Source organism: Prionailurus viverrinus, chromosome A1, assembly GCF_022837055.1.
Source record: "Prionailurus viverrinus isolate Anna chromosome A1, UM_Priviv_1.0, whole genome shotgun sequence".
NCBI lineage: Eukaryota > Metazoa > Chordata > Mammalia > Carnivora > Felidae > Prionailurus > Prionailurus viverrinus.
In genome coordinates, this window is record NC_062561.1 from 145,624,847 (window position 1) to 145,651,732 (window position 26,886).

At 39.7% G+C, this 26,886-nt stretch overlaps 2 protein-coding genes and 1 long non-coding RNA gene across 5 annotated transcripts in view; 1 reads left to right on the forward strand and 2 right to left on the reverse strand.

The window, feature by feature from the left end:
• Positions 1-9,052, reverse strand: part of LOC125166324 (uncharacterized) — a 36,995-nt gene extending 27,943 nt beyond the window's left edge. The window contains exons 1-2 of the long non-coding RNA XR_007152431.1: positions 8,800-9,052; positions 6,655-6,717 (exon numbers count right to left, since the gene is read on the reverse strand). This is a non-coding gene — a long non-coding RNA (uncharacterized LOC125166324). The remainder of the gene's footprint in view (positions 1-6,654; positions 6,718-8,799) is intronic.
• Positions 9,053-16,050, forward strand: ZCCHC9 (zinc finger CCHC-type containing 9). Of its 3 annotated transcripts, none has more exons than XM_047860177.1 (6): positions 9,053-9,135; positions 10,248-10,657; positions 11,353-11,503; positions 11,737-11,829; positions 13,755-13,823; positions 15,090-16,050. In XM_047860177.1, the coding sequence occupies exons 2-6, from the start codon at positions 10,274-10,276 to the stop codon at positions 15,206-15,208; spliced, it is 816 nt and encodes a 271-aa protein (XP_047716133.1). In that variant the 5' UTR covers positions 9,053-9,135; positions 10,248-10,273; the 3' UTR covers positions 15,209-16,050. The 3 variants fall into 3 exon arrangements, with proteins under 3 accessions (XP_047716133.1, XP_047716143.1, XP_047716150.1); XM_047860187.1 differs by lacking the exon at positions 9,053-9,135 and adding an exon at positions 9,152-9,634; XM_047860194.1 differs by lacking the exon at positions 9,053-9,135 and adding an exon at positions 9,153-9,634 and having other exon boundaries at positions 10,282-10,657.
• A 2,286-nt stretch (positions 16,051-18,336) lies between these two features.
• ACOT12 (acyl-CoA thioesterase 12) overlaps positions 18,337-26,886 on the reverse strand; it is a 51,369-nt gene continuing 42,819 nt past the window's right edge. Inside the window, 4 exon segments of the mRNA XM_047860152.1 lie at positions 18,337-18,550; positions 18,811-18,937; positions 20,549-20,677; positions 23,118-23,251. Of these exon segments, the coding sequence (XP_047716108.1) occupies positions 18,401-18,550; positions 18,811-18,937; positions 20,549-20,677; positions 23,118-23,251 (540 nt within the window). The 3' untranslated portion in view covers positions 18,337-18,400.

A 26,886-nucleotide genomic window follows, 5' to 3' on the forward strand; every position in this document is an offset into this window, starting at 1 on the left:
ATCTAGACACATGGTCAATAAAGAAACAAGGGCCCTGAATGAGACATTGGATCAGATGGACTTGACAGATATATTTAGAACTCTGCATCCCAAAACAACAGAATATACTTTCCTCTCGAGTGCACATGGAACCTTCTCCAAGATAGACCACGTACTGGGTCACAAAACTCTGCATCCCAAAACAACAGAATATACTTTCCTCTCAAGTGCACATGGAACCTTCTCCAAGATAGACCATGTACTGGGTCACAAAACAGCCTTTCATAAGTATACAAGAACTGAGATCATACCATGCATACTTTCAGACCACAATGCTATGAAGCTTGAAAGCAACCACAGAAAAAAGTCTGGAAAACCTCCAAAAGCATGGAGGTTAAAGAACACCCTACTAAAGAATGATTGGGTCAACCAGGCAATTAGAGAAGAAATTAAAAAAGATATGGAAACAAAGGAAAATGAAAATACAACAATCCAAACACTTTGGGATGCAGCGAAGGCAGTCCTGAGAGGAAAATACATTGCAATCCAGGCCTATCTCAAGAAACCAGAAAAATCCCAAATACAAAATCTAACAGCACACCTAAAGGAAACAGAAGCAGAGCAGCAAAGACACCCCAAACCCAGCAGAAGAAGAGAAATAATAAAGATCAAAGCAGAAACGAACAATATAGAATCTAAAAAAACTGTAGAGCAGATTAACGAAACCAAGAGTTGGTTTTTCGAAAAAATAAACAAAATTGATAAACCTCTAGCCAGGCTTCTCAAAAGGAAAAGGGAGGTGACCCAAATAGTTAAAATCATGAATTAAAATGGAATTATTACAACCAATCCCTCAGAAATAGAAGCAATTATCAGGGAATACTATGAAAAATGATATGCCAACAAACTGGACAACCTGGAAGAAATGGACAAATTCCTAAATACCCACACACTTCCCAAACTCAAACAGGAGGAAATAGAAAGCTTGAACAGACCCATAACCAGCGAAGAAATTGAAGCAGTTATCAAAAATCTCCCAACAAATAAGAGTCCAGGACTAGATGGCTTCCCTGGGGAATTCTACCAGACATTTAAAGCAGAGATAATACCTATCCTTCTCAAGCTATTCCAAGAAATAGAAAGGGAAGGAAAACTTCCAGACTCATTCTATGAAGCCAGTATTACTTTGATTCCTAAACCAGACAGAGACCCAGCAAAAAAAGAGAACTACAGGCCAATATCCCTGATGAATATAGATGCAAACATTCTCAATAAGATACTAGCAAATCAAATTCAGCAGCTTATAAAAAGAATTATTCACCATGATCAAGTGGGATTCATTCCTGGGATGCAGGGCTGGTTCAATATTTGCAAATCAATCAAAGTGATACATCACATTAATAAAAGAAAAGGACCATATGATCCTGTCAATCGATGCAGAAAAAGCATTTGACAAAATTCAGCGTCCTTTTGTAATAAAAACCCTCGAAAAATTCGGGATAGAAGGAACATACTTAAACATCATAAAAGCCATTTATGAAAAGCCCACAGCTAATATCATCCTCAATGGGGAAAAACTGAGAGCTTTCCCCCTGAGATAAGGAACCCGACATGGATGTCCACTGTCACCGCTGTTGTTTAACATAGTGTTGCAAGTGCTAGCATCAGCAATCAGACAACAAAAGGAAATCAAAGGCATCAAAATTGGCAAAGATGAAGTCAAGCTTTCACTTTTTGCAGATGACATAATATTATACGTGGAAAACCCGACAGACTCCACCAAAAGTCTGCTAGAACTGATACATGAATTCAGCAAAGTTGCAGGATACAAAATCAATGTACAGAAATCAGTTGCATTCTTATACACTAATAACGAAGCAACAGAAAGACAAATAAAGAAACTGATCCCATTCACAATTGCACCAGGAAGCATAAAATAGCTAGGAATAAATCTAACTAAAGATGTACAAGATCTGTATGCTGAAAACTATAGAAAGCTTATGAAGGAAATTGAAGAAGATATAAAGAAATGGAAAAACATTCCATGCTCATGGATTGGAAGAATATTGTTAAAATGTCAATACTACCCAAAGCTATCTACACATTCAATGCAATCCCAATCAAAATTGCACCAGCATTCTTCTCGAAGCTAGAACAAGCAATCCTAAAATTCATATGGAACCACAAAAGGCTCCGAATAACCAAAGTAATTTTGAAGAAGAAGACCAAAGCAGGAGGCATCACAATCCCAGACTTTAGCCTTTACTACAAAGCTGTAATCATCAAGACAGCATGGTATGGGCACAAAAACAGACACATAGACCAATGGAATAGAATAGAAACCCCAGAACTAGACCCACAAAAGTATGGCCAACTAATCTTTGACAAAGCAGTAAAGAATATCCAATGGAAAAAAGACAGTCTCTTTAACAATCGGTGCTGGGAGAACTGGACAGAAACATGCAGAAGAATGAAACTAGACCACTTTCTGACACCATTCACAAAAATAAACTCAAAATGGATAAAGGACCTGAATGTGAGACAGGAAACCATCAAAACCCTAGAGGAGAAAGCAGGGAAAGACCTCTCTGACCTCAGCCGCAGCAATTTCTTACCTGACACATCCCCAAAGGCAAGGGAATTAAAAGCAAAAATGAACTATTGGGACCTCATGAAGATAAAAATCTTCTGCACAGCAAAGGAAACAATCAACAAAACTTAAAGGCAACCAACGGAATGGGAAAAGATGTTTTCAAATGACATATCGGACAAAGGGCTAGTATCCAAAATGTATAAAGAGCTCAACAACTCCACACCCAAAAAACAAATAATCCAATGAAGACATGGGCAGATAACATGAATAGACACTTCTCTAAAGAAGACATCTAGATGGCCAACAGGCACATGAAAAGATGTTCAACATCGCTCATCAGGGAAATACATATCAAACCACACTCAGATATCACCTCACGCCAGTCAGAGTGGCCAAAATGAACAAATTGGGAGACTATAGATGCTGGAGAGGATGTGGATAAACGGGAACCCTCTTGCACTGTTGGTGGGAATGCAAACTGGTGCAGCCACTCTGGAAAACAGTGTGGAGGTTCCTCAAAAAATTAAAAATAGATGTACCCTATGACCCAGAAATAGCACTGCTAGAATTTACCCAAGGGATACAGGAGTACTGATGCATAGGGGCACTTGTACCCCAATGTTTATAGCAGCACTCTCAACAATAGCCAAATGTGGAAAGAGCCTAAATGTCCATTAACTAATGAATAGATAAAGAAATTGTGGTTTATATACACAATGGAGTACTAAGTGGCAATGAGAAAGAATGAAATATGGCCCTTTGTAGCAATGTGGATGGAACTTGAGTGTTCTGCTAAGTGTAATAAGCCACAGAGAGAAAGACAGATACCGTATGTTTTCACTCCTACGTGGATCCTGAGAAACTTAACAGAAACTCATGGGGGAGGGGAAGGGGAAAAAAAAAAAAGAAAAGAGGTTAGAGTGGGAGAGAGCCAAAGCATAAGAGACTGTTAAAAACTGAGAACAAACTGAGGGTTGATGGGGGGTGGGAGGGAGGGGAGGGTGGGTGATGGGTAATGAAGAGGGCATCTTTTGGGATGAGCACTGGGTGTTGTATGGAAACCAATTTGACAATAAATTTCATATATTAAAAAAAATAAAACATAAAAACCTAAAAAAATAATTCTAAATGTAAAGCATATTCATTAAAGAGCATTTGTAAAATGCTGAAAGAAGAAAAAAGGAACTCAATTTCTTTACCCATTAGCCTTATTGTAAGGGTTCTAAAGCAGCTTAAATGATTGAGAGATTTTGAAGAAAGCTGCTGTTAGAATGTCACTGGTCTGGACCTCTTTTTTATTTCCAACAGTAGGGTCATTACTTCTTTTCCTCTCTCTCTCTAGATGTATTTTTCTGTATATTCCAAAGAAGTTCAGCAGGTGTCAGTGTTCTGAGCACTGCATTGGGTACACGTTTGTACTGTACGTAACCCTCTTCTCTACATCTATCTTAGGAGATGCACTGTATAATCTAAAAAAATATGTATAGTTCTTCATTGCTTAAGCCGTCAAGGACAAAATGCAAACATTTTGTTTTTTGTTTTTTTTAATGTTTGTTTATTTTTGAGAGAGAGACAGAGAGAGCACAAGTTGGGGAGGGGCAGAGAGAGAGGGAGAGAAAGAATCCAGAAGCAGGCCCCAGGCTCTGAGCTGTCAGCACAGAGCCTGATGCGAAGCTTGAACTCCTGAACCTTGAGATAGATCATGACCTGAGCCAAAGTCAGATACTTAACTGACTGAGCCACCCAGGTGCCCCAAAATGCAAACACTTTGATTTAGCATTAAAAAAACACTTCAATTGACAAAATCTGGTCCCACCCATCCTTTCTAGATTCACTATCTTCCATTCCAAATTACAGTTAAACAGCTAGTTTTTTACATTTATTTATTTTGAGAGAGAGAGAGACAGAGAAAGAGAGAGAGAGAGAGAGAGAGAGAGAGAGAGAGAGAGAGAGAATCCCAAGCAGGCTTGACGCTGTCAGTGGAGCCCAATGTGGGACCCAAACCCATGAACTGTGAGATCATGACCTGTGCTGAGATCAAGAGTCAGACACTTAACCGAATGAGCCACCCAGTTACCCCAAACATCTTGTTTTGAAGCTGCTCACAGTGGTTTGAGAGTCAGTTAGAGGGCCAGCTCCCTGAGGCTGGGCCTTAGACACTCCTAGTTCTGCAGCACCTAGGCTTATCCAAGCACCTCTCACTCTGAGACAATCTAATCAAGAGTGAAGCTTCAAGGGGCGCCTGGGTGGCTCAGTCGGTTGAGCATCCAACTTTGGCTCAGGTCATGATCTCACAGTCCATGGGTTCAAGCCCCGCGTCGGGATCTGTGCTGACAGCTCAGAGCCTGGAGCCTGCTTCTGATTCTGTGTCTCCCTCTTTCTCTGCCCCTCCCCGCCCCCCCCCCCCCGCTCAAGCTCTGTCTCTCTCAAAAATAAACATCAAAAAATTTTTTAAATTAAAAAAAAAAAAGAGTGAAGCTTCAAAATTCTAATGGGAGCGGTTCCAATTTCAGGCAAGATGAATTCAGCACACTCCACCCTGTGTCGCCCACTGAATGCATCTACAAAGCATAGATCAGCTATTTGAAGACTTAAAAAATAAGTAGTAGCAGGCAAATTATGGAAGACCAGAATTCAAAGTATCACTGAACCAATGCTAAGTTTACATTCTGGATTTTTATCCTGGACATTGTGGATGTTATTTTGTATATACTCGGAATTGGTTTACTCCTCATGAAAAAAACATTTAAGAAGGCAATTAACTTGTTTAGACTGGCATTATAGGCTTTGTCTCATTTTTTGTGAGTGGCCATTCAAATCTCAGTTCATTTCTTTAAGCCTCTGAGTTTGTCTTGTGCATGTGGAGTCAGAGCCTAGCTCAACACTTCATGTATAGAAGTAGAAGCATCCTTTTTATGGCTCTCTCCCTTTCAAAATTCCCCCTCACTATCCTGGTATGGCTGTTAATTGCCTTTTTTCTCTGGTTCCTGCAGCCAGAAAAATGATGGCAGGCTTTCTTAAAATTTTTAAAAAAATTTTTAACATGTATTCATTTTTGAGAGAGAGACAGAGCATGAGCAGGGTTGGGGCAGAGAGAGGAGAAGACACAGAATCTGAAATAGGCACCAGGCTCTGAGCTGTCCCCACAGAGCCCGACACAGGGATTGAACTCAGGAGCCATGGGACCATGACCTGAGCTGAAGTCAGACACTTAACTGAGCCAGCCAGGCGCCCAGCAGGCTTTCTATTATAGTCTTAACTGCTCATGCACTTTTTGACTGTGGCCCATTTTCAGTGCAAACACACACACACACACACACACACACACACACACACACACACACACACTAACCCATGTGCTAGTTGCTTCTTCAAAGTTTGACTCCCCTCCACAAGGGTCTGCTTTTATTTACTCTTCAGGATCCTCACACAGTGAATTTTATATTTTTCCCAGAATTTCTAGTTATCAGGATGAGAGTTGGTTTATAGAAATCTTATATCATCACAACTATTTTGTTTGAAACATAAAAATGTGTTGCCCATGTAAAAAATTACATTAACATAATCTGGCAATGGTCAGCTTCTTAAGCTGGGTAGTGTTTACTTGAACTTGTGTTTTATAATTACTTCAGATGTTTTATATTGCTTTCTGTATGCATAATACACTTCACAATTTTCTAAAAATGAGGTACTTCAGCACTTCATAACCGAAACTTTAGCCCCTCACTTAACATTTACCCTGTGGATGATAGTGTTATGAAAATAGCATATTTGTAGTATTTCAATAATATCTGAATAGATAAGACTTAATAAAAAGATAATATCTGCCACTCTAAAAGTGAATACATCCTAAGAAAATAAAGTATTATATGGGCACGGATAACTTAAGTCTGTTTTAACGTGGGTCAAACAGGCAGGCAGGCAATCCCCTGCAGTACTGCAATGTAGGGAAGCTCACACTTTTGAACAGGGATCTTGGTTCAAGTCCTGACTCTACCTCTTACTAGATGTGTGACATTGGGTGAGTTACTTCATCTTTATGAGCCTGTTTCTTCATTGTAAAAATGGAGAATAGTACCTACCTCTCAGGATACTGGGTGAAGGAAGCAATGATTGTAAAGCATTCAGCACACAGTGCTAGGTACCTATAAAATGTTCAATGAAAGTTAGCTATTATTAGTATTGACAGTAATATTTTCTTCTGAAACCCACAGCATTTCTATGACCTATTTACTTAATTACTAATCTTCACTTGATGTATTTTCACAAAAACAACTTGAGATCATGTTCTTTCACTGCCAGGAAATGAATAATTTTCGAGTTTAAAATTCAACATAATACGAAAAAGACAAGTTTTAGTTGAATGCACCCTCTAGTGGTGTACACCTCTAGTGGTGTACATTATATGCAAGTACCTGGCTTCTACAAAAGAAAACCTCTTTATGAAATGTCACTAGGTTGGTGCTTAGACCTTGAAGCCAGCTGGTTGAGAACATGGTATGAAGAGGATGATCATACAACTTTTAGGAAGCTCCCTCTCTTCAAGAGCTGGAGGAATTTTTTACCTTTTAAAACTTCCCCCACTGTAAGACCTAGGATATTTCTGATATTCACCATACCAAATCCTAGTATTCCTACAACATTGACTTTAATCTTTCCTCCTAAACAAAACCAGGTCACTTTCAACTTTGCTGTAACAAGCATTGCAACATACTTACTCTTCATTTAGTTAACAAAAACGTACTGAGCACCAACTATATATACTAGGCAGTGGGAAGACAATAAACAACTTATTCACAATTAATTATGTAATTACTAATTTGAAGCATTGTAAACAAAGATTGCCATGAGCTTACAATAGGGGATTGGTCTAATGGCGGGGGGGGGGGGGGGGGGGAGCAGGGAGGGGTACAGGAAAGCTTACTTAAGAATCTAATGTGTAAAGCCCTGAAGGTGAAATACTTAACTAGAAGAAAAGAAGCACCATACAAAGAGAGCAGCATATGTAAAGGACTGGAGATAGCAAGGTACATGCAGCATTTGAGAAACTGAGAAACTGGTCAAAGAAGAGGAAATTGTGCAGGCTGAGGATAGAGAAGTAGTCAAGGATTTAATACCAAGTTAAGGCTGGAGTTCATCTTAAGAACAACAGGAAACTATTAAAGGATTTAAAGCCGAAGAATAACAATCTGATTTACATCTTTAAAAGTTCATTTGGCAAGGCATGGAAAGGGATTCCAAGAAGTGGTGAAAAAAGTGGATGCCCAGACCAGCTACCAGTAATCCAGGTGAGATGAGATGACGCCTGGCACAAAGTCAGTGGCAGTTGAGATAAAGTGGACAGATACTGTAAGGGTTAAATTGTAGCGTAGGGCTAATGCTTAGCTTGAAAAATAACACCTTTGTGTTGACACTGAAGGTTAAGAGATAACAGCCTTGCTTTGCTCTGGTAAACTACGCCTCATACCCTGGTAGATTAGGCTTCACCAATTAAGGAAACAAAAGTTCAAAGAAAAGAGCATCAGAGGCAGGGTCAAGGAGATCCACTGGTTGCAACTTAGAGGCAGAAAGTCTAAAGTAAACACCTCATTAGGCAACTGTTTCTAACTCATCTGGAACCTGTTTCTTTGTTCTGTTCCCAGGTGATGATAAAACGATGTGATTGGTTATAAAAACTCTGTACCCCGGCTGTTCGGGGCCGCACTCTTGTCAAGAGTGTTGGTCCCGATCGGTCGGCCTTGCCTCTCATTGTAATAAACTTTGTTGTGACTGTCACTGGTGCCCGTAGCATTCTGTTTCAGGAGTCGTGTGGATGCAACAATACTTAAGGGGTAAAATGGATTGATCACGATGCTGGGCATCAAAGTGGCAGACCTAGTGAACTGAGTGGGTGTAATAATGCCATTTTTCCCACAAAGTACAACTTGTGGTGGTAGCTGTTTGGGAGAGGTTGTTGAGACAATGAATTAAGAGGCTAGGGTTTTCCTCTTAAAGAGAACTTGTCTGACTACAAACTAGAATTATTTCCACTGAACTAGCAGTGGCAGGACAATTAGTCACCAACTTCCACCAACTAGGGCCCTAAACGTCTCTTTTATATTTCTATCACAGTGACCCACTACCACTATGCTAAGACTTTACCTTACATCTGCCTGTAAAGCCCTTAACTCACTCCCGCCCCAAATTTCACCAGATTTTTGCTTTTCAAAGTACAGTTCAAAGGTCACCTTCTCAAGGAAGTCTTCCCAGTGTTTTCCACCGCCTCCCCCCAATCCTGCCGTGCATCTCTTCCAACTAGTCGTGGGTTCCAGACACACTTCATCTCTGTGTCCTCGTTGTGCAGCGCTGCACCTTTCAAACGCTAGACGCTCCACAAATATTTACTCATATTCATTTACCCGCCCAGGAAGAGACCCTAGCACCCCCCTGCAGGACCAGCTTGGCCCGCCGGAAGTGACGCGCTCTCAGCGACAACGTATTTCCGGTCCCCAGTGCCGACTCGGTCGCAGGGGGACAGACTTCTCTGGTTCGCTAACTCGTCTGTCCTGGAGGATTCATGCGCGGTAAGAATTTGTGCACGGCTGAGCGAGATAGGACCCCGGGACCGCCAGATGCCGTGGAGTCCTCCCGTTCGTTCCCAGGGACGTGATGGGAAGGCACAGCGACTGACTGCTAGGCCCCCAACAGCCCTCAGCGCCAGATGGGTTTGGAATGCCGAGCTGCGCGGCCCGCTGAGGGCGCGGGCGCAGGGGTCGGCCTCAGCTGTGGGGTGCTCACTGCCTGAGCTGGCGCGTCTAGCCCCACTGGGGCCCCCGCCGTGGGAGTGGGTCCCGCCGCCTCGGCCTTCATACCCAAAGCTTCCCCCTTCACGGGTACTCAGGGTGATGCTAGTCCACCTCCTGAATAGCTCCAGCCCCTACTGTGATAGTCGCAGGCTCTGCAATTATGAGTGTGCGCGCGTGGCATGTAGAGTAGCGTGCAACGTCTCACCTAGTCACTGACTCCACCCTTCGGCTTGTGTTGCGGATGTTACTGAGGACGAGAGCTGAAGTTTTAACTCTGGTTGGTACACGGGGTGCCGCCCTAAAAGGGCGCGGCTTAATTGAAAATGATTTGAAACCGCTGGGCTGGAAGCAGTTTATTCTCTAATTAGAAGACCAGCATTATCACGTGACCGCAAACACTTACTTGTCAGTCTATTGGGAAGACTTGTAATGACAAACTTTGCGTCAAGGACAGGATTTCTGTATACTTAATTTGCTATGCAAATTGATTGCTTTGAACTGACAGACTAAGCAATATGATGGGGGAGAAAGTAGACCTGGGACTTACAGAGGGGAAACAGCCAGGAAACCTTCAGAATTGGGAAGAGTAACTTCATTCACTTGTATTACTATGTGATACATAATATTTTACAAAGTAATTTTTTTCTTGAATTGTTTTGCAGTTTTAAGCATTTATATACGTGTGTTTCTTTATCTGGTGTGGTAGCTTCTCTGGTAAGGGCTAGATTTACTTCATAGGCATATCTATGCAGCATGTTACAGAATTAAATATACACGAAGTAAAAAGTTTTAATAATTAAAGCGTCAACATATAGGCATAATGTGATGCACTATGTATATTTAGTGGGTTTTTTTTAAATGGTTATTAACCAGCCATGCTTGTCTTAAAGTTTGATAAGGTAACTTTGATGAAATCATGACCAGGTGGGCACGAGTTACTACCACACGTAGCAAGAGACCTTTGGCTGCAACATCATGGGAGGACATGAAGAAGGGGTCCCTTGAGGGAGAAGGCCAAAACCTACCAAAGAGTAAACAACTTGAAGTCAATAGGCTCTCTGCTAAAAATGATACGCCTCAAGCAAAACACAAAAAGAACAAAAAGAAAAAGGAGTACTTAAATGAAGATGTAAATGGATTCCTGGAATACTTAAGGCAAAACCCACAGATGGTTCATAATGGAGAGAGGATAGCAACAGACAGTCAGGAGGTAAGGGAAGAAATTGCAGTTGCTTTAAAGAAAGATAGTCGCCGGGAAGGAAGAAGACTAAAAAGACAAGCAGCAAAGAAAAATGCAATGGTAAGATCATTGCTTCCACCAAACGGTTACTTTATGTAAGTCAAAACTATTATTCATACATTCACACACACACACACACACACACACACACACACGTATGTGTGTGTGTGTGTGTGTGTGTGTGTGTGTGTGTGTGTGTGTATATATTAGCCAGAGTATGATTGCTCTTGTGTACTAGATTTGTAAAGCATCTTTTTTTAAGTTTAAGAGAAAGCATGTGCGCGTGCTCAAGGGGACAGGGACAGAGGAGAGAGAGAGAGGAGAGAGAATCCCAAGCAGGTTTTGCACTGTTAGCACAGAGCCTGACCAGGGTTCAGTCCCATGAATCATGAGATGATGACCTGAGCCAAAATCAAGAGTTGGACGCTTAACTGACTGATCCACCCAGGTGCCCCCCCCCTTTTTTTTTTCTTAATGTTTATTTATTTTGAGAGAGAGAATGTGAGGCGGGAGAGGGGCAGAGAGAGGAGAGAGAATCCCAAGCAGGCTCCTTGCTATTATAGCAGAGCCCTACACAGGGCTCAGTCTCATGAACTGAGAAATCATGACCTGAGCCAAAATCAAGAGGCAGACACACAACCTTCTGAGCCACCCTGCCCCACAAATGACAAATGTTTTAAGGATATTTTTTATAACAAGAATTGATAAAGCCACTGTAGTTTTGCAACATGGAAACTCATATTTTGTTTTCTCAGGTATGTTTCCATTGTAGAAAACCTGGCCATGGAATTGCAGATTGCCCAGCCGCCCTTGAGAATCAAGATATGGGCACTGGAATATGTTACCGGTGTGGGTCCACAGAGCATGAAATAACCAAGTGCAAAGCCAAAGTAGACCCAGCTCTTGGTACGTTTTCTATCGGTTTTTGATTTGGTTAATGTCAGAAGTGGCCAATACGTAACCAACTGGGTTTTTTTTCTGGACAGAATTTATCATGAGTATGCCACTTAATATTTTGAAATCAAGACTGAATTCTAAGTTGTATTAAAAATAGGGGTTTTCAGAGTATTTAAAATAATATGAATTACATGACTTGTTCTATACTTAGCCAACTTAATAGGAAATGTTGATCCTTACAGGTGAATTTCCTTTCGCAAAATGTTTTGTTTGTGGGGAAATGGGACATCTGTCCAGATCTTGTCCTGATAATCCCAAAGGACTTTATGCTGATGGTGAGTACTGTTAACCTTATATGTCAGAAAAGGTGAGTTACCATGTAGAGTTGTGATTTAATTTGTACTCAATCAGTTCTTGAATAAATTCTTGAACAAATAACAAAACCTTGAGAATTTTAATTTTTATCAAACTATCTTTTGTACTGGAGTTGATGTGTAATATGAGGATGTATTAATCAAATCAGAAATAACTAAAGTGTGTATTTCAAGCATTGTGCTTTCAGCATCATTTGTGGGAGTAGGTTATAAATATCTACTTTTAAACATAACACAAGTAAAGGGATTATATCTCAAGCTAATATAAGATTTAAAAAATAGTGTGAATTTAATCACAGGCTAGCATATCATTTTGGATAGATGGGCTGGTACACATTCTTCAGTATTTGCAGTAATTTTTATTTCTGAGTGTTTTCCTTGGTCAGTTGTCTACCATGGGATCCTGTAACTTTCTTATCTGTAGCTCAGCTAACATATTAAGGTCCCTGAATAAAGTCTGTGATCTCTAAAGCTTTAAGGAGGAAACTTTCTGGTAATGTGAATAATGTGCTCATGTGATAGCTGGTACCATCAGATTCTAGACATCTCTTGTGTGTCATGTCCTGGGTTCCATGGGACAAGTCCAGTGAAAAGGCACAGCTTTTGGAATCAAGCTGACCAGTTACAGCTCCAGTACCACCACTCACTAGTTGTGGGACTCTGGCTGAGTCATTTAATTTCTCTCATCTCAATTTCCTCCCTCGCCTATAAAATGGAGATGACAAACTGTATTTCATGGACTCTAAGATGAACATTATTTCACATTTTCATGTCCCTGTACTCAGAATGTATCTTACCATTGGTGAGTGACATGTAATTGGCAGATTTTTTTTCCTGAGAGGTATGTAAAATAATTATAATCAATAGTGTATTAGATATGATGAACTATGGTATTTACCTTGAAGAGCTATGAGAATTAAAATATATTGTTCAAAAGTACCTCTTCTATTTCACTATGACATCTACAAGAGTAAGGAAGCCTAACCCTGGAAAATGCCCAAAGGTGCCTTTCAGTTTTGAACTTATGACACAGGTCAGATGACATGAGTAATGGGCAAAGATGGTTTTGGATGGTTATGCAAAATGACTAGGTATTTTTAAAAGGCGCAGCAAAGAAAACAGATCACACAGAAGTGAGAATTCAGCCACGTTTACATCCGGTAGGGTCATTTTTCTGGATAAGTCACTTAACATTATAAGCATGTCATACTTACAATGCTTGACCATTAAGTAACAGTGTTTGACCATTAAGCTAATCTTAGAAACCATATGTGTTGTAATTCACAATCCTGGAATGTTGCTTAAAGTAGGCAGACAGGCATTTTTATTAGGATGAGGCTGCCTGGCAGTCAGAAGGCCCTAAAACAAAAGTTAATTTCATTCCTTTTGTAACTGCTCACCCTTGTCTGACCTGTACAGATGAGCAGTGGGTCCTAACCTTTTTTGAGGTTATTGGTCATTTATTTGATAAGAATTACAGACATCCTCCTCAAAAAATGCATCTGGACACAATTTTTGCCTATAGGTTCAACAGTTCACAACACTTTGCCTTTCTAATCATGGTTTAAGGTCTAGTCTTGTGTGCAGTGGCTCTCGAACACTCCAGAAGACACGTATCTTCTTCCATTGTATCTCTCTTCTCTTTCCTCCTTCTCCCCTGAAGGCCAGGTACGAGAAGTGGTGGGTAGGTACAGTTCAGTACTCTGTGAGATCAAAAGGAATGGACGATGGACTTACTAACTGGAATGGTGGCACCTACCTATGTCCCTGTTTTCAACTACCTTTACAACTGACAAAGTTGTGAGGACCAAATAAGAAAAGTGTTTTGAGACATTATAACCCCTCCTAAGTATGAGAGATTTTCAGTGACTTTGTTCTTTTAATAGGTGGTTGCTGCAGACTTTGTGGCTCTGTGGAACATTTTAAGAAAGATTGCCCTGAGAGTCAGAATTCAGGTGAGATCTCTTGGCCTCCATTAGATGGGGTGGGATTTGTATTCTTTGTTTTTCTTGAATTTTTTTATGAAGAGTTCATTGAGGTACCACTGATTTTAAGGCAACCTGGTTTCCTACTACAGTGATGACTTAATCATTTCTCTGTCAGGAGTAGACACAATAGTATTAGCTGAGTGTTAGCTAGTATTATTAGGTGAGGAAAAAAAAGTGACCACTAAGTCCTAGAAGACCTTGATTTTATAAAGCATTGTATTCATAAACATTCATATTTGGCAACTAATGAATTTAATAATGGAGCCAATTCTGTTACTAAAAGAAAAATACTGATTCACTAATAGAAAATCAGAAATATGAAAATAACTCAATATTTTTATGATTACCATCCTCATATATGCTTTGCTTTGTGTATACCTGAAGGACTCAGAGTTGGTTGTAAAAACTGCCAAAAATATTAAAATTGTGTTAGGTACACTATCTGGCCAGATACATTTTCTTCCTAATGAAATACCCTTCATCACCAAAAACTTCATAAATGTTTGCTGTACCTATTGCATATTTGGGGGGAAGTGGAGACCATTATTATATTAGTTTACCTAAATTAGAATGATGATAATCTTGAGCAAAAGAATGCAAGATAGGATAGCAGTAGTCCTTCTTAAGGAAAAACACATTTCTTTTTATTTCAGATAGTCACAGTACTACCCAATAAGTCTGCCCATTCTTCCTACCCGAACACTTAAATTTGAAAACCAAGAGTTCTTGTTTATGATCTTGTCTAGAAGAAGATGATCTTCACTACATTGTAGCCAGTGAGACTGAAATAATGGAAGTGGAGTTTGAATTCTCCCTCCTGGGAGGATTGCCATTCCCAAATGACAAGACTGACAAGCAGATGTTGTATAATTTCACAGGTGGAATCTTGTGCATTTAAAACTGATGCTTCATAAGTCTTACTGTTTACAGATTCTTAGAATTCATTGACTCTATAATGATGAACTCTGGGAAAGAATGAAAGAGCTTTCTCATCAATTTCTGCATTGCAAAGCAGTTGCTGCATTTCCCTAATTGGGATGAGAAATTGCCTGTGGTACTCCAAAATCAAGTGTTATAATCAATTACAGAATTGCTCACTCTCCTTTAGTGATGGAGTCTTCCCTCCTTGTGATTATTCATGTCAAAACTAATTCCTTTGCTCAGCTAGTACCAATCTGGGTGGATGTATTTGATTACCATTTTTCTTACATTCTAACTTTCATTCCTTAACAGATCGAATGGTCACAGTTGGTCGCTGGGCAATGGGAATGAGTGCAGACTATGAAGAAATTTTGGATGTGCCTGAACCACAGAAACCCAAAACAAAGATACCTAAAGTTGTTAATTTTTGATAATGATTAGTACTATCATTAGTTACCACCTCATTGTGAGCTACTCTGAACTGGGCCTACCTCACATACTGGAGTTGAGCTCCCTTGGAGACCTGTGTTGTAGACATCAGTATGATGTGCATATGGTCAGATAGTTTCCTGAGTGCTGTCCATTAAAGAGTGCCTCTATCACTGGAGAAAATCATTGAAGAAAAGTATAAGATTTTTAAATTGGATTCTCTAAAAGAATATTTTTAACAGGTAGAACTTAGGTATAACTAAGTGGTTACATACTTGATTGTAACAATCATCTTTTTCTTAAAAACTATGCATTAATGTGAACCACCCTTAAAGTATAACTTTTGCGTTTAGAAATGAAGTTTTGGTTATATTGTTTTCTTGGTTCAATATATCAATTTATTATTATATTAGGAATTTATAAGTTGCCACAATACTGTATTTTTAAAATATTTAATTCAAAAATCATTTGCTATGTACTTATTTTTCTGAATACCTCATTCTGGATTGAACTAGCCATTGTCTGTTTATGTCCAGGTAATCCCTTTGGGAACACAATCTTTTTATGAATTCTAGATGAGATTAATTTTGGTTAATTTTTGTTTTAGTTTTGACATAAAGAAGCACAAATTATTGAGGTAACATAGAAGAATACGTTAACAACAGCTCCTTTGTCCTGGATTTTCAAGAGTGAAATTCTAGCCAAAATTATTTTGGGGTATTTAACCAGAATGATGTTACTTAACAGATTGTATATCACACTTAATAGCATTTTGTTCATGTGTTTTAGATGAGTCTGGGTGAGATGCAGGTAACACCATAATAGAGTTAGAATGCTAATCAGAGACCCATTAGCTTCTTTGTTGGATTTTATGAATACATGCATACTTAATACATGTATTTCACAAGGCTAGGGCTCATATTGTAATGGAATGACTCTAGTGGATTGTGTGTTTCATTTGGAATTTTACCTGATTGGATACATTTGTAACTAAAGGAAACAGCTGTGATTAGTTACTGTAGCTTCAAAAGCAAAATATTTACCAAATAAGAAACACTTTTCTCTGTTTTAATGTCTGCAAAGCTCAACAGTTCTAGTCTTAATAGGAGCTGTTGTTTTATTTTTGGTGTGAGAGGTAAACATGACAGAATACAACTCAGCATCCCAGAATGTAAGGAAAGGAGTGTCATTTAAAAGAAATCACATAAGTCATGTAGCTGGAAAAGGATAGCAATGCTGCCTTAGTCATTTAGCCCCAACACACTCAGATTTATTTCATCTATCCTATCTGGTGTCAAGTCAAAACCTGTCTCCAGGGGTGCCTGGGTGGCTTGGTCGGTTGAGCGTCCGACTTCGGCTCAGGTCATGATCTCACGGTCTGTGGGTTCGAGCCCCGCGTCGGGCTCTGTGCTGACAGCTCAGAGCCTGGAGCCTGTTTCAGATTCTGTGTCTCCCTCTCTCTGCTCCTCCCCTGTTCATGCTCTGTCTCTCTCTGTCTCAAGAATAAATAAACGTTAAAAAAAAAAAAAAAAACATTAAAAAAAAAAAAACCTGTCTCCAGTGAGGAAGGCAAGCATTAAATATTTCCCAAGTACCTGCTATATTCCTGGTACTCTCTTAGGCACTAGGGATTGTGACAGTGATGAAGACAAGGTCACATGCTTTCTAATGAGGCTTTAGGATGGAGAGGAGACTTGGGGAGAGATGCATATCAGAAATATCAGTATATCAGAAAAATATCAGATATTTTATTACACTTTAAAAATATTCTACTGAATCGCCTAAGACTTGGTCATTAATCACTCTTCCTTCAGTCCTTTGGAAATGTCACCTCTTACAAGCTTATCATTCACTTTTCTATGGCTGACTCCTAAATCCATCTGGCCCTAATATCCTCAATTACAGTTCCTACTTGGATGTTCCACCAATACCTCAAGTCATTACTGCAGTAATTTTCAAAACAATATAAATTCAAAGACCTAGGACAGGCAGAGGTTGGAAGTGTCTCAATTGTAGGAGAGGTGTGAAATTTTACCATACAAAATTTTAGTTAAGTAACTCCATTATAGCTAATTTTTTTGCTTTTTAAAATCTAAAAATATTCTAAAAATTTTTTCTGCTTCTGAAACGTATAGGCATTTAAATCTACATATTCACCCTTAATGTATGTAAGTGTTAATTCATAAAATTGGAGCACAGTCCAAAGTTTATGTAAATGAAAACCTGTGACACGGAATAAAACTAATTAACAACCAGACCTAGGCTGGGTGAGTGGATGGGTTGGGGAAGCGGGTAGGCTGTGGAAGCAGAGGTAGAGATCTGACATACAGCAGGATGTACCTAACCTCTTAAGTGCTCTAAACTCTAATGGAGAAGTCCTTCAACTTTTAAATGCTGTCTTGTAGAGGAGGCTAACTTGACATATGCTGGTTTGTCTTACGGGTTAAGACAAATCACAGAGTAGAGTAATGAATGCTGAAGTCTAGGGAATAAAGTGCTAATGTAATGGTAATGAAAGAAGAGCTCAGTTAATATTCTTTCTCTGCGACATCACATTGTGCAGGTACTTTTCTGTGTGTATATATAGCAATAGATACTAAATTGGCCAGCCACCTTGAATATATGTTAAATGACACTAGTAAAGTAGTTTCTATTACTAAAATTGATTGGATTCCATTATGTTTTAATGTCTTCCTAATTTAAAGCTCTAAACTATGTAATACATCTTGTCAGTTGCTCCTGACATACAGATATCCGCCATATATGGAACAATCCCACACTATTAATCACCTAGCCAACTTATCATTTTTTATTTTGTAAAATTTTGTACAATTTTAAACAGAACACGTTTCATCTCCGTAGCCTAAACATGCTTATGATCATTTTAAACCATATTTGTACCATTTTACAGGACACACAAAATTGAATATGGGCAATTTCCACTGCCTGTGTCCCTGGAAGGAAGCAGAGCCACAGACAATATAAAACAGTTTTAAAGCTCTTTAAATAATGCTATCCAAATCACTGGTGTTTGACCTGAGATGAATTTTATTTTTTAACCCCTTCCTAACTGCATTTTGCTTCAGCCAATATTAAATTACTTTGTGGCCCCAAAGCTTGCCAAAGTGTCAGGGCTAAGGGTACGTGGAATTGAGAGTGGTAAATAAAACTGGAAGTAAGTGACAGTTTACCATTTAAAATGTGTTTATCAACCCACCATCAGTAGCATTCTCTATGAATTTTATACAAGAGGCTGCTGTCTCTTCTATGGATTTTGACCAGCCACCAAGATTTCCAGCAAAGTAAGGAGAGATGCTAGCAGAAATCTGGTTGAAGTATGATACCTGTTTCAAAAAGAAAATACATTATTTTAATTATTTATTGACTTGGAGCTTCTTTCAGCAGGGATCTGAATCTTGTTGGTATAGGGAAGGCTATGACCCTAATCTTCTGGGGACTTTCTGGAATGATCTACAAGGATGACCTCAGGATTCCCCTGATGTGGACACATGACAGAATTTCAATTAATTAGGGAATGTGGGTAAAAGACTTCTCTCTGTATCTGCAGTAGCAAATTCATGTGCAGATGTTCCATCAAACTTACGGTACAGGAGCTGCTGTCAATAGCACGGATGAGAAATCCAGCACATATGATTTCACTTCTGATGTAGTGTGGACAAGGGGGGACTGAAGGCAGAAGAACCGATTTCACTGCTACCGTGTAAGTGCTACTGAAAAATGAAAGGATGTTTTCTAAGTTATTGTGAGAGATTAAAACAATTGTTAGAAAATAAATTTCTAGAGTTAATTAACCTTATTTACGTAGGTAAAAGTGAAACTATAGAGACCCAGATCTTCTAGATGAGGGATCTACATTCAAGTAGACTACATTCAAGTGTAGGAAAGGTTATAAGGGCCACAGGTGTTTTCTGCCTGTGTAAGAATTACTTAATACTTTGCGTAACCCTACAAAGTGGAATCAACTTCCAAGCGTGCTTTATTATGTATGCCCTAATGAGTTGTAATTTCAGGCTCTTCTCCTTTTTTAATTAAAAAACAAAACAAAACAAAACAAAACAAAACAAAACAAAACAAAACAAAACAAAACCCACTGATTTAAAGAAACTTCACACAACAGAGAACCTTATAGACTAGAAAACAGTCTTCCTCAGTCCACCCTAGCCACAGTCCATTCTCATCCTGAAGATGACCACTGTTAATATTTTGCTCTGTAGCCTTCCGGACCTTTTTATAAATATATAACATTGATGTAACCAAATGCAAATATAGATTTTTGCATAAATATTATCATTTAATAAATATCGGTCTATAGTTTGATTTTTCACCTAACAATAAATCTTCGGAGGTATTTCTGTATCAGCACCTCTATAGCTACTTTATCTTTTTTAATGATGGCAGGATGCCTGGGTGGCTCCGTTGGTTGAACAAGCGACTTTGGCTCAGGTCATGAACTCGCCCTTCCAGAGTTCCAGCCCTGCATTGCACTCTGTGCTGACAGCTCAGAGTCTGCAGCCTGTTTTGGATACCCTGTCTCCCTCTCTCTCTACCCCTGGGCTCCTCTGTCTCCCTCTCTGCCCCTCCCCCACTCGTGCTCTGGTCTCTCAAAAATAAACATTTAAAAAAATGATGGCATAGTACTCTGCAATATGGCTCTACCATAATTTATAAGATGGACCCTCAGTTTATGTCCATTTCTTTTTCCATAATAAATGGTACTATACTGAACATCCGTGTGCATTAATAATATTCACACATGTTCGATTATTCTTATAGGCCAGCTTTCACATTGGAAATCATTCTGGCCAGTTCCAGGTGTAGACTTTAACTGTCCTGGAAGCTTCCTCTTCTTATTTATTTGAACACTGACTCTTAGGACACTTCTCTTTAGAACACAGACATTGTGCCATGAAAAGCCCAATGCCCACAGAGAAGTCATGGACAAACACTCCGATCAACAGCCCTACCTAGCAGCCAGACATTTTGGATGTCTAGCACAATTGAGCCTTTCTAAATTCTAAACCTATTCCTAATGTTTTATTTGGAAGTCACATTGCATTCTTACTGATACTGGAAGGTTCCCAAGGTTTGCTAAATACCAATTTTATATGTGCATACAGCAAAAGGAAAGGAACTGCTTTAGGAATCTTGCACACAGGCAGCATTTAATAGGTGATGTTTTTAAATGATAACTAAAGGTCCATCTAGAAAAAATTCAGATGCACATCATTCAAGATCAGAAATGCCTATATTGCCTTCTTATCAACTTTTTCATTTTACCCTCTTCTATAAAACAATACGGCACTTGAATTGCATATACTCACCCATCTTTGAGAGGCCTTCTTCGTGATACAAGTACTACCAAGTCTTTGGGTTTGTCACCATTCACTATAGGACAAGTGATATAATATATCTGATCACCTTCACTCACCCAGTTTATGACTTCACAGGACCTACGTAAATACAACAGTGAAAGAAAGGCCACACTTTTCTACCTGCTTGAATAAGGCATTCGCTTCTTTTGTTTATTTGTAAAACTTCATTACTGAGGTCCACATTCACTCTTCTGCTCACATAACTATCCTGCCAAAGCCAGCATTATTTCTCAAAGTCTGTCTTTAGAAAGCTGTTTGGTCAGCAGGAATAATTATGCGTGTGATGGAGAGACTGGTGGGTGCCCAGTCACTGCCCTCAACACTTCAGAGAATAGCATTTATGGTTGTTTAACACAAAATAATTTTTCTCTAGAATCAGGTAACAATATTTGAAGACTAGTGAATTGTTTGGATGTCAAGGAAGGACTCAGGTAAATGAATATGGTACACAGGAAGGAGTACTAAGTTCAGAGCCAAACATCTTTGTCTTTGAATCCCATACACACACTTCATATCAATGTTATGTTAGGTAAGTCACTTTGTTTTTTTTCATTTGTAAAATTAAAACCCCATACCTATGGGGTTATTGTGAGGATTAAATGAAAACACCTGGCCTGAATCACAGTAGGTACACAAGACAAGTAAGCATTCATTCATTCATTCCTCCCTTCATTCAAGTTCAGTTTGGCTGGAATGTCAGGTGACATAGGAAATAGTAACACCAAAATTTAGGCATTGTTCTTGATAAAAGCTTTGTACCTACAGAATATCTACAAATATTGATGCAAGAAAATCATGAAATATTTCCTCTTCTCTCAGAATGTTTTATCATGATAGCATTAACCATGAAGTATTATTCTGGCATCTATGCAAATGTAACACATGACCCCAAAGGTGTTTCACTTTAGTGATACTACATTGCCTCTTACATGGTATTAATCATAATCAGGTTTAGGCATTTTATTTTATTTTATTTTATTTTATTTTATTTTATTTATTTTTTTTTCAACGTTTATTTATTTTTGGGACAGAGAGAGACAGAGCATGAACGGGGGAGGGGCAGAGAGAGGGAGACACAGAATCGGAAACAGGCTCCAGGCTCTGAGCCATCAGCCCAGAGCCCGATGCGGGGCTCGAACTCACGGACCGCAAGATCGTGACCTGGCTGAAGTCGGACACTCAACCGACTGCGCCACCCAGGCGCCCCTAAAGTTTAATTTATTTTTGGGAGCGAGAGAGCAAGCAGGGGAGGAGCAGAGAGAGAGAGAATCCCAAGCAGGTTCCATGCTGTCAGTGCAGAGCCCAATGTGGGGCTTGAACCCAAGAATCATGAGATCATGACCTGAGCCAAGATCAAGAGCTGGACATTTAACCGACTGAGCCATCCAGGTGTCCTAGGTTTAGCCATTTTATTTTATTTTTAAATGTCTTCTTTGTTTTTGAGAGAGAGAGAGAGAGAGAGAGAGAGAGAGAGAACAAGTGGGGGAGGGGCAGAAAGAGAAGGGAACAGAGGATCCAAAGCAGGCTCTGTGCTGAGAGCAGAGAGCTTGATGTGGGGCTCGAACTCATGAACCCTGAAATCATGACCTGAGCCAAAGTCAGATGCTTAGCTGACTGAGCCACCCCAGTGCCCCCAAGGTTTAGTCATTTTAAAAATGAGCTTCTACTTCATCAAGATTAGGAAGTAAATAGTAACGTTTAATAAATAGGAAGCCCATCTCACCAATCCTTCCCTTTCAGCAAGATGCCCAGTGAGGCCCTAGAGTGCTGTATGTAGCCCCAGGAGCTGGAACTTCTTGGAGGAGGGGGTGTGGCCTGAGTGTAATCAGACCCAGTCAGTGCAGGTGCCTTGCAATCCAGGAAAGGAGCAAGAATGGAAGAGGCCGGATTGGGATGCAGGAGACAGAAAGTAACAGAAGGAAGAGACTGAGGCTGACAGTGGGCCCTGATCAGACAGGAAAAGCTGGCAGGAATGCCTTTGACTTCAGTTACTCACACAGCTTCGTCTCAGCTTCTCACCAGGGAGTGCTGCTTCACAGAAAAAGAAGGAACCGCTAATTAAATATCCAGAGTGGAAAGTGGGAAGACAATTAGGTAATCACTTTCTCAAGTACACTGAAGCTGTGTGCAAGCGTGTGGAATTCAAAGCCTGATGGATCTGGGTTCCAATTTGGGTTCTGTTGCTTTCCTGCCTGTGCAATCTTGGCAAGTCTCAGAACCTCTCTCGTTGAGTGGGAATAATATCAAACTTGAAGAGTTTTTTGGGAGGAGTACAACAGATGTGGGTAAAGCACATTAACTCAATATAAATGCTAAACGAAGTATTAAGAAAATTTTTGTTTTTACGTCTCTCAGTAGCACTTGATGCAGTTTTCTGTGCAGGGCAAGTTTTAAAACATACTCTTTAATTAATAAGCAATGGGTCATACGCTGGGCAATGGAGATGGACTGCAACATGGAGGTCATCTTTTACATGAAGTCAGAGTTGCTTAAGAAAATACTCTAAATGTATTCTTACACGAAATGAGGGTCCCACAAAGGTCTCTTGGTAAAGTCAGACAGGAGATGGTAAGTCAAGTGTGCTGGTCTTTCCACATGCTTTTCAACGCAAACAGATAAAAGGTCATGCTCTTCCAGGGTATATATTTTTATCTAAAATATAATAACAAGAAAAATAAATTACAAAATAAAAATGGATGTTTTCACTTTAAACACCACACACAGTCACAGGCTGATTGTGCTGGCTAAGGCATCTTGGCACCTGAATAACAATGAAGCCAAATGATGGCAATTTCCCTTCAAATACTTGGATGTCTGGAGCTTGGACCACGGTGATATCCTCTGTGCCCTCTAAACAATATGTGACAGGTTAATTATTGTGCCACAGTCTTCTCTAGAAAAATAAAGAATGTAAGCATTTCTCTTTTTATCTCTTTATTTCCCTGACTCAAATAACGACAGAAAATATCACCAGGCTGATAGGCAACTCAGTGTTTCATCTTCCTTCAGACACCTTAGACACTTTCCCAGGTTGTCAGGCATGCCAACGGGTCCCAGAAAGTAAGCCACCACTTCTAGAACCAACTCAACCTTGCAAAGGGTTGAAAGCACCATGCTTCTTCAGCACAAAGCATTCTTTCAATTGTGAATCACAAGGGCTCATCCTCCTGAGAGCCAATTCCTGGGTTTCTAACGTTGTTATGCCTTAGATAAGAGGAGGCCTGTCTTGGGGAGCCATTTGACACATACTTAAAACAATACATATCCCCTATTACTCCAAACTCTCCTGCCATTGCACTTTTCGATAATAATCAGAGATATGTGCTCAGCTAAGAGCACATTTCTGTCCTGCCCATTTTCTCCATCTCTTTCAGGGTGCTTTGAAGTTGGTGTTGAAATGTGCCATCTTATAATCATCCCCATGGCAACAAGCTGTGAGAAGACAAACAAACAGAGGGTTAAGACTTCACTGCAAGAATCAAGCAGATGGACAAGTCAGGCTGTGAGGGAGAAAACCTTTATTTAAACATAAATATCTTCAAGAGAATGAAGAAGTAAGAAACAGACTAAAAGCAGATTAGAAAGAAAGGGAGTATCAATTTGTTTACACATGTTAACTCTCCAGTTAGTTAACCTTTGTGCAAAGACCATCTTTAAATCAAGCCCACAGAGGAGGACATGGCCTGGGCCATAGACACGTGAAACAGAAAGCCACGAATGCAGTTCCAGTGGGGGGCTGAGACTCACCCCAAAATGGCCATGCCTAACTTCGCTCCCCATACAGAGGAAGTAAAAGGAGGTTCCCTGGTGTAAATCCAGAAGGAAGTTATCTTATCAAAACTTGGTGGCCATGTGGCTCTAAGCCAGGTTTCTGGGTTCTATAGTCTCAGAGGGGGCAAGGGTAGGTGGCCAGGGTAAGTTCCTCACCTTCTGTCAGAATCAGACTTTGGGGCAGCCATAGTCTACACTGATGGAAGCAGTATGGAAAAGGATGTAATATTGGGCTAAGCACTTGCCAAGGGTTGAATTGTGTCTCCTCAAATTCATATGTTAAAATTCTCCCAGTACTTTAGAATGTGACCTTATTTGGAAACAGGGTCATTGCAGATATAATTAGTTAAGATGAGGTTATACTGCAGTAGGATGGCCCCTAATCCAATAATGACTGATGTTCTTATAAAAAGGGGAATTTTGGATGCAGATATGCACACTGGGAGAACGCCATATGAAGATGAAGGCAGAAATCAGGTGACACATTTACAAGCCAAGGAACACCAAAGATTGCCAGCAAACCACCAGAAGCTACAAGAGAGGCGTGGAACAGATTCTTTCTCACTTCTTCAGAAGGAATTAATCCTGCCAGCACCTTGAACTCAAACTTCCAGCTTCCATAACTGCGAGACAATACATTTCTGTTGTTTAGGCCACCCATTCTGTGGTACTGTTACAGGAGCCCTAGAAAATGATCACAGTACTTTTTCAGGAAGCTGCTCCCCAGGTCACAGACACATACTGCTGCTTTCTATCCTGGAGCCAAGGCAAACACCAAGCTGAATAGCCACCATGAAACTGCCTCACACAGCTTGCTACGCTTATCCAGTGCTTAGCACATTATCAGAGGAGGGAATGATATTTTGATCCTTCTCCCAGAAGATGAAGGGAGCAGGAAGTCCTGCTCACTGCTGTGCTGTGGGAACCCATGACACTGATGTAGACAGAGCAGACGAGTAAAGGCAGCTGTTGGTGTTGATCTCTTTAAACCCTAGTATTTTAGAAAAGCCAACTTCTGCTTAGTGAAAAAATTCTCTAAGACCAACTCTTCAAGAAAACATGTTCTCTTTCATGCTCAGAAGAGTACAGGTTAAATTCCATCTGGAACCAACTCAAACATTTTATCACTTGACGTCTGGCGAATTTTATTCTATGAAACAAAGCTGAAAGTAAATAAGCTCAAAATTGCTAACATTTTATAATGATACTGCTTTTTCATTCTAATAAGATTCCGCTTAATGGATTTGGATATCTTATACAAACAACACAAGAGGAAAGAGTATAATTTTAGAATTTTATACTATCTGTTGACCAATATGCTATGGAGACAACATTGTGGAAAGGAGAACAAAACTGGTTTTTACAGAGGCCTCTGTGGTGAGAGGAAGTGACCTGACCTTCCCTGGGAACCCCCAGGGGCGAAGGGGAGGAGAACTGGTCAGGGGGAGCTGTGAGACCCGGACTCTCCCCAGATTCAGTCAGAATAGCTCCTCTGGTCTGTTTCCTGTACTTGGCTTTGTTCTGTGTAAAGGTTGCCAAGTAGTCCTTGCCATTCTGGCTTTCATCACAGCCTTTCCAGTACTTTCAGCTGCCCCCTAAATAAAAGGCTACTCCCGTCAGGTCAGTCTCCTACCCATGCTGATTTCTACCACGACGACTGGAATCATACTCCTCATTGCCTAGAGAGCCCCCTTCACCCTCCAGCAATCTACTTACACTATCTTCAAGGAGAAAAGAATTACCCCCTCTCCAAAGTCCTCTGTAAATAACTGTCTTGCTTTACTTTGTTGAAGTGCCTAAGAGCTGACCTTTATGATTTAAATATTATAATCTCTCACTTGTTTATAAACCACCTTAAAGTTACTCTTCAGCTGTTCCTTGTGTATGTGTGATGTTACCCAAATAGACTACAACTACAAGCTCCTTTCAGGTGAGAGTACACATTTTGCTCCTTGTATTACTATACTATGATTAATTCCATGATCATACATAAAAATGAAATATGAGTTAAAGAATAAGTACTGCCCAATTACAGATATCAAAAATCTTACTTTTTCCATTTAACTAATTTGTATCAAAAATAAGTATAGACTTTAAGCCCTGAAATAAATATGACTCCTAACACATAATTGGAAGAATTAAGAAAAAAGTAAGAGAGCTGTATTTTAAAATTAAAAGGATACAAACACTTTAAAAAGTAGGAGAGAAGAGGAGGGTAACTCAGAAAGGAAAAAAAAAATCAAATTTTTATCATAAATACAATCTAAAGAATTGGAGGGCTTCAAATTCAACAGAAATGACATAAGAATGTTGCTTTAATTATATAATATCTTCTAAAGTATCCACACAAAAATTAAGAATTAATTATTGGTGGCTCTCCTTAGATATGAGCCAATACACCATTTATTACTTTAGATTTATTTCTGGCCCCAAACTCCCAAAGAACTCAAGTTTTTATATATTATATGATTTCACAAAATGTGCGCTCTTCCTTCATTCCAGACACAAGTCTGCCC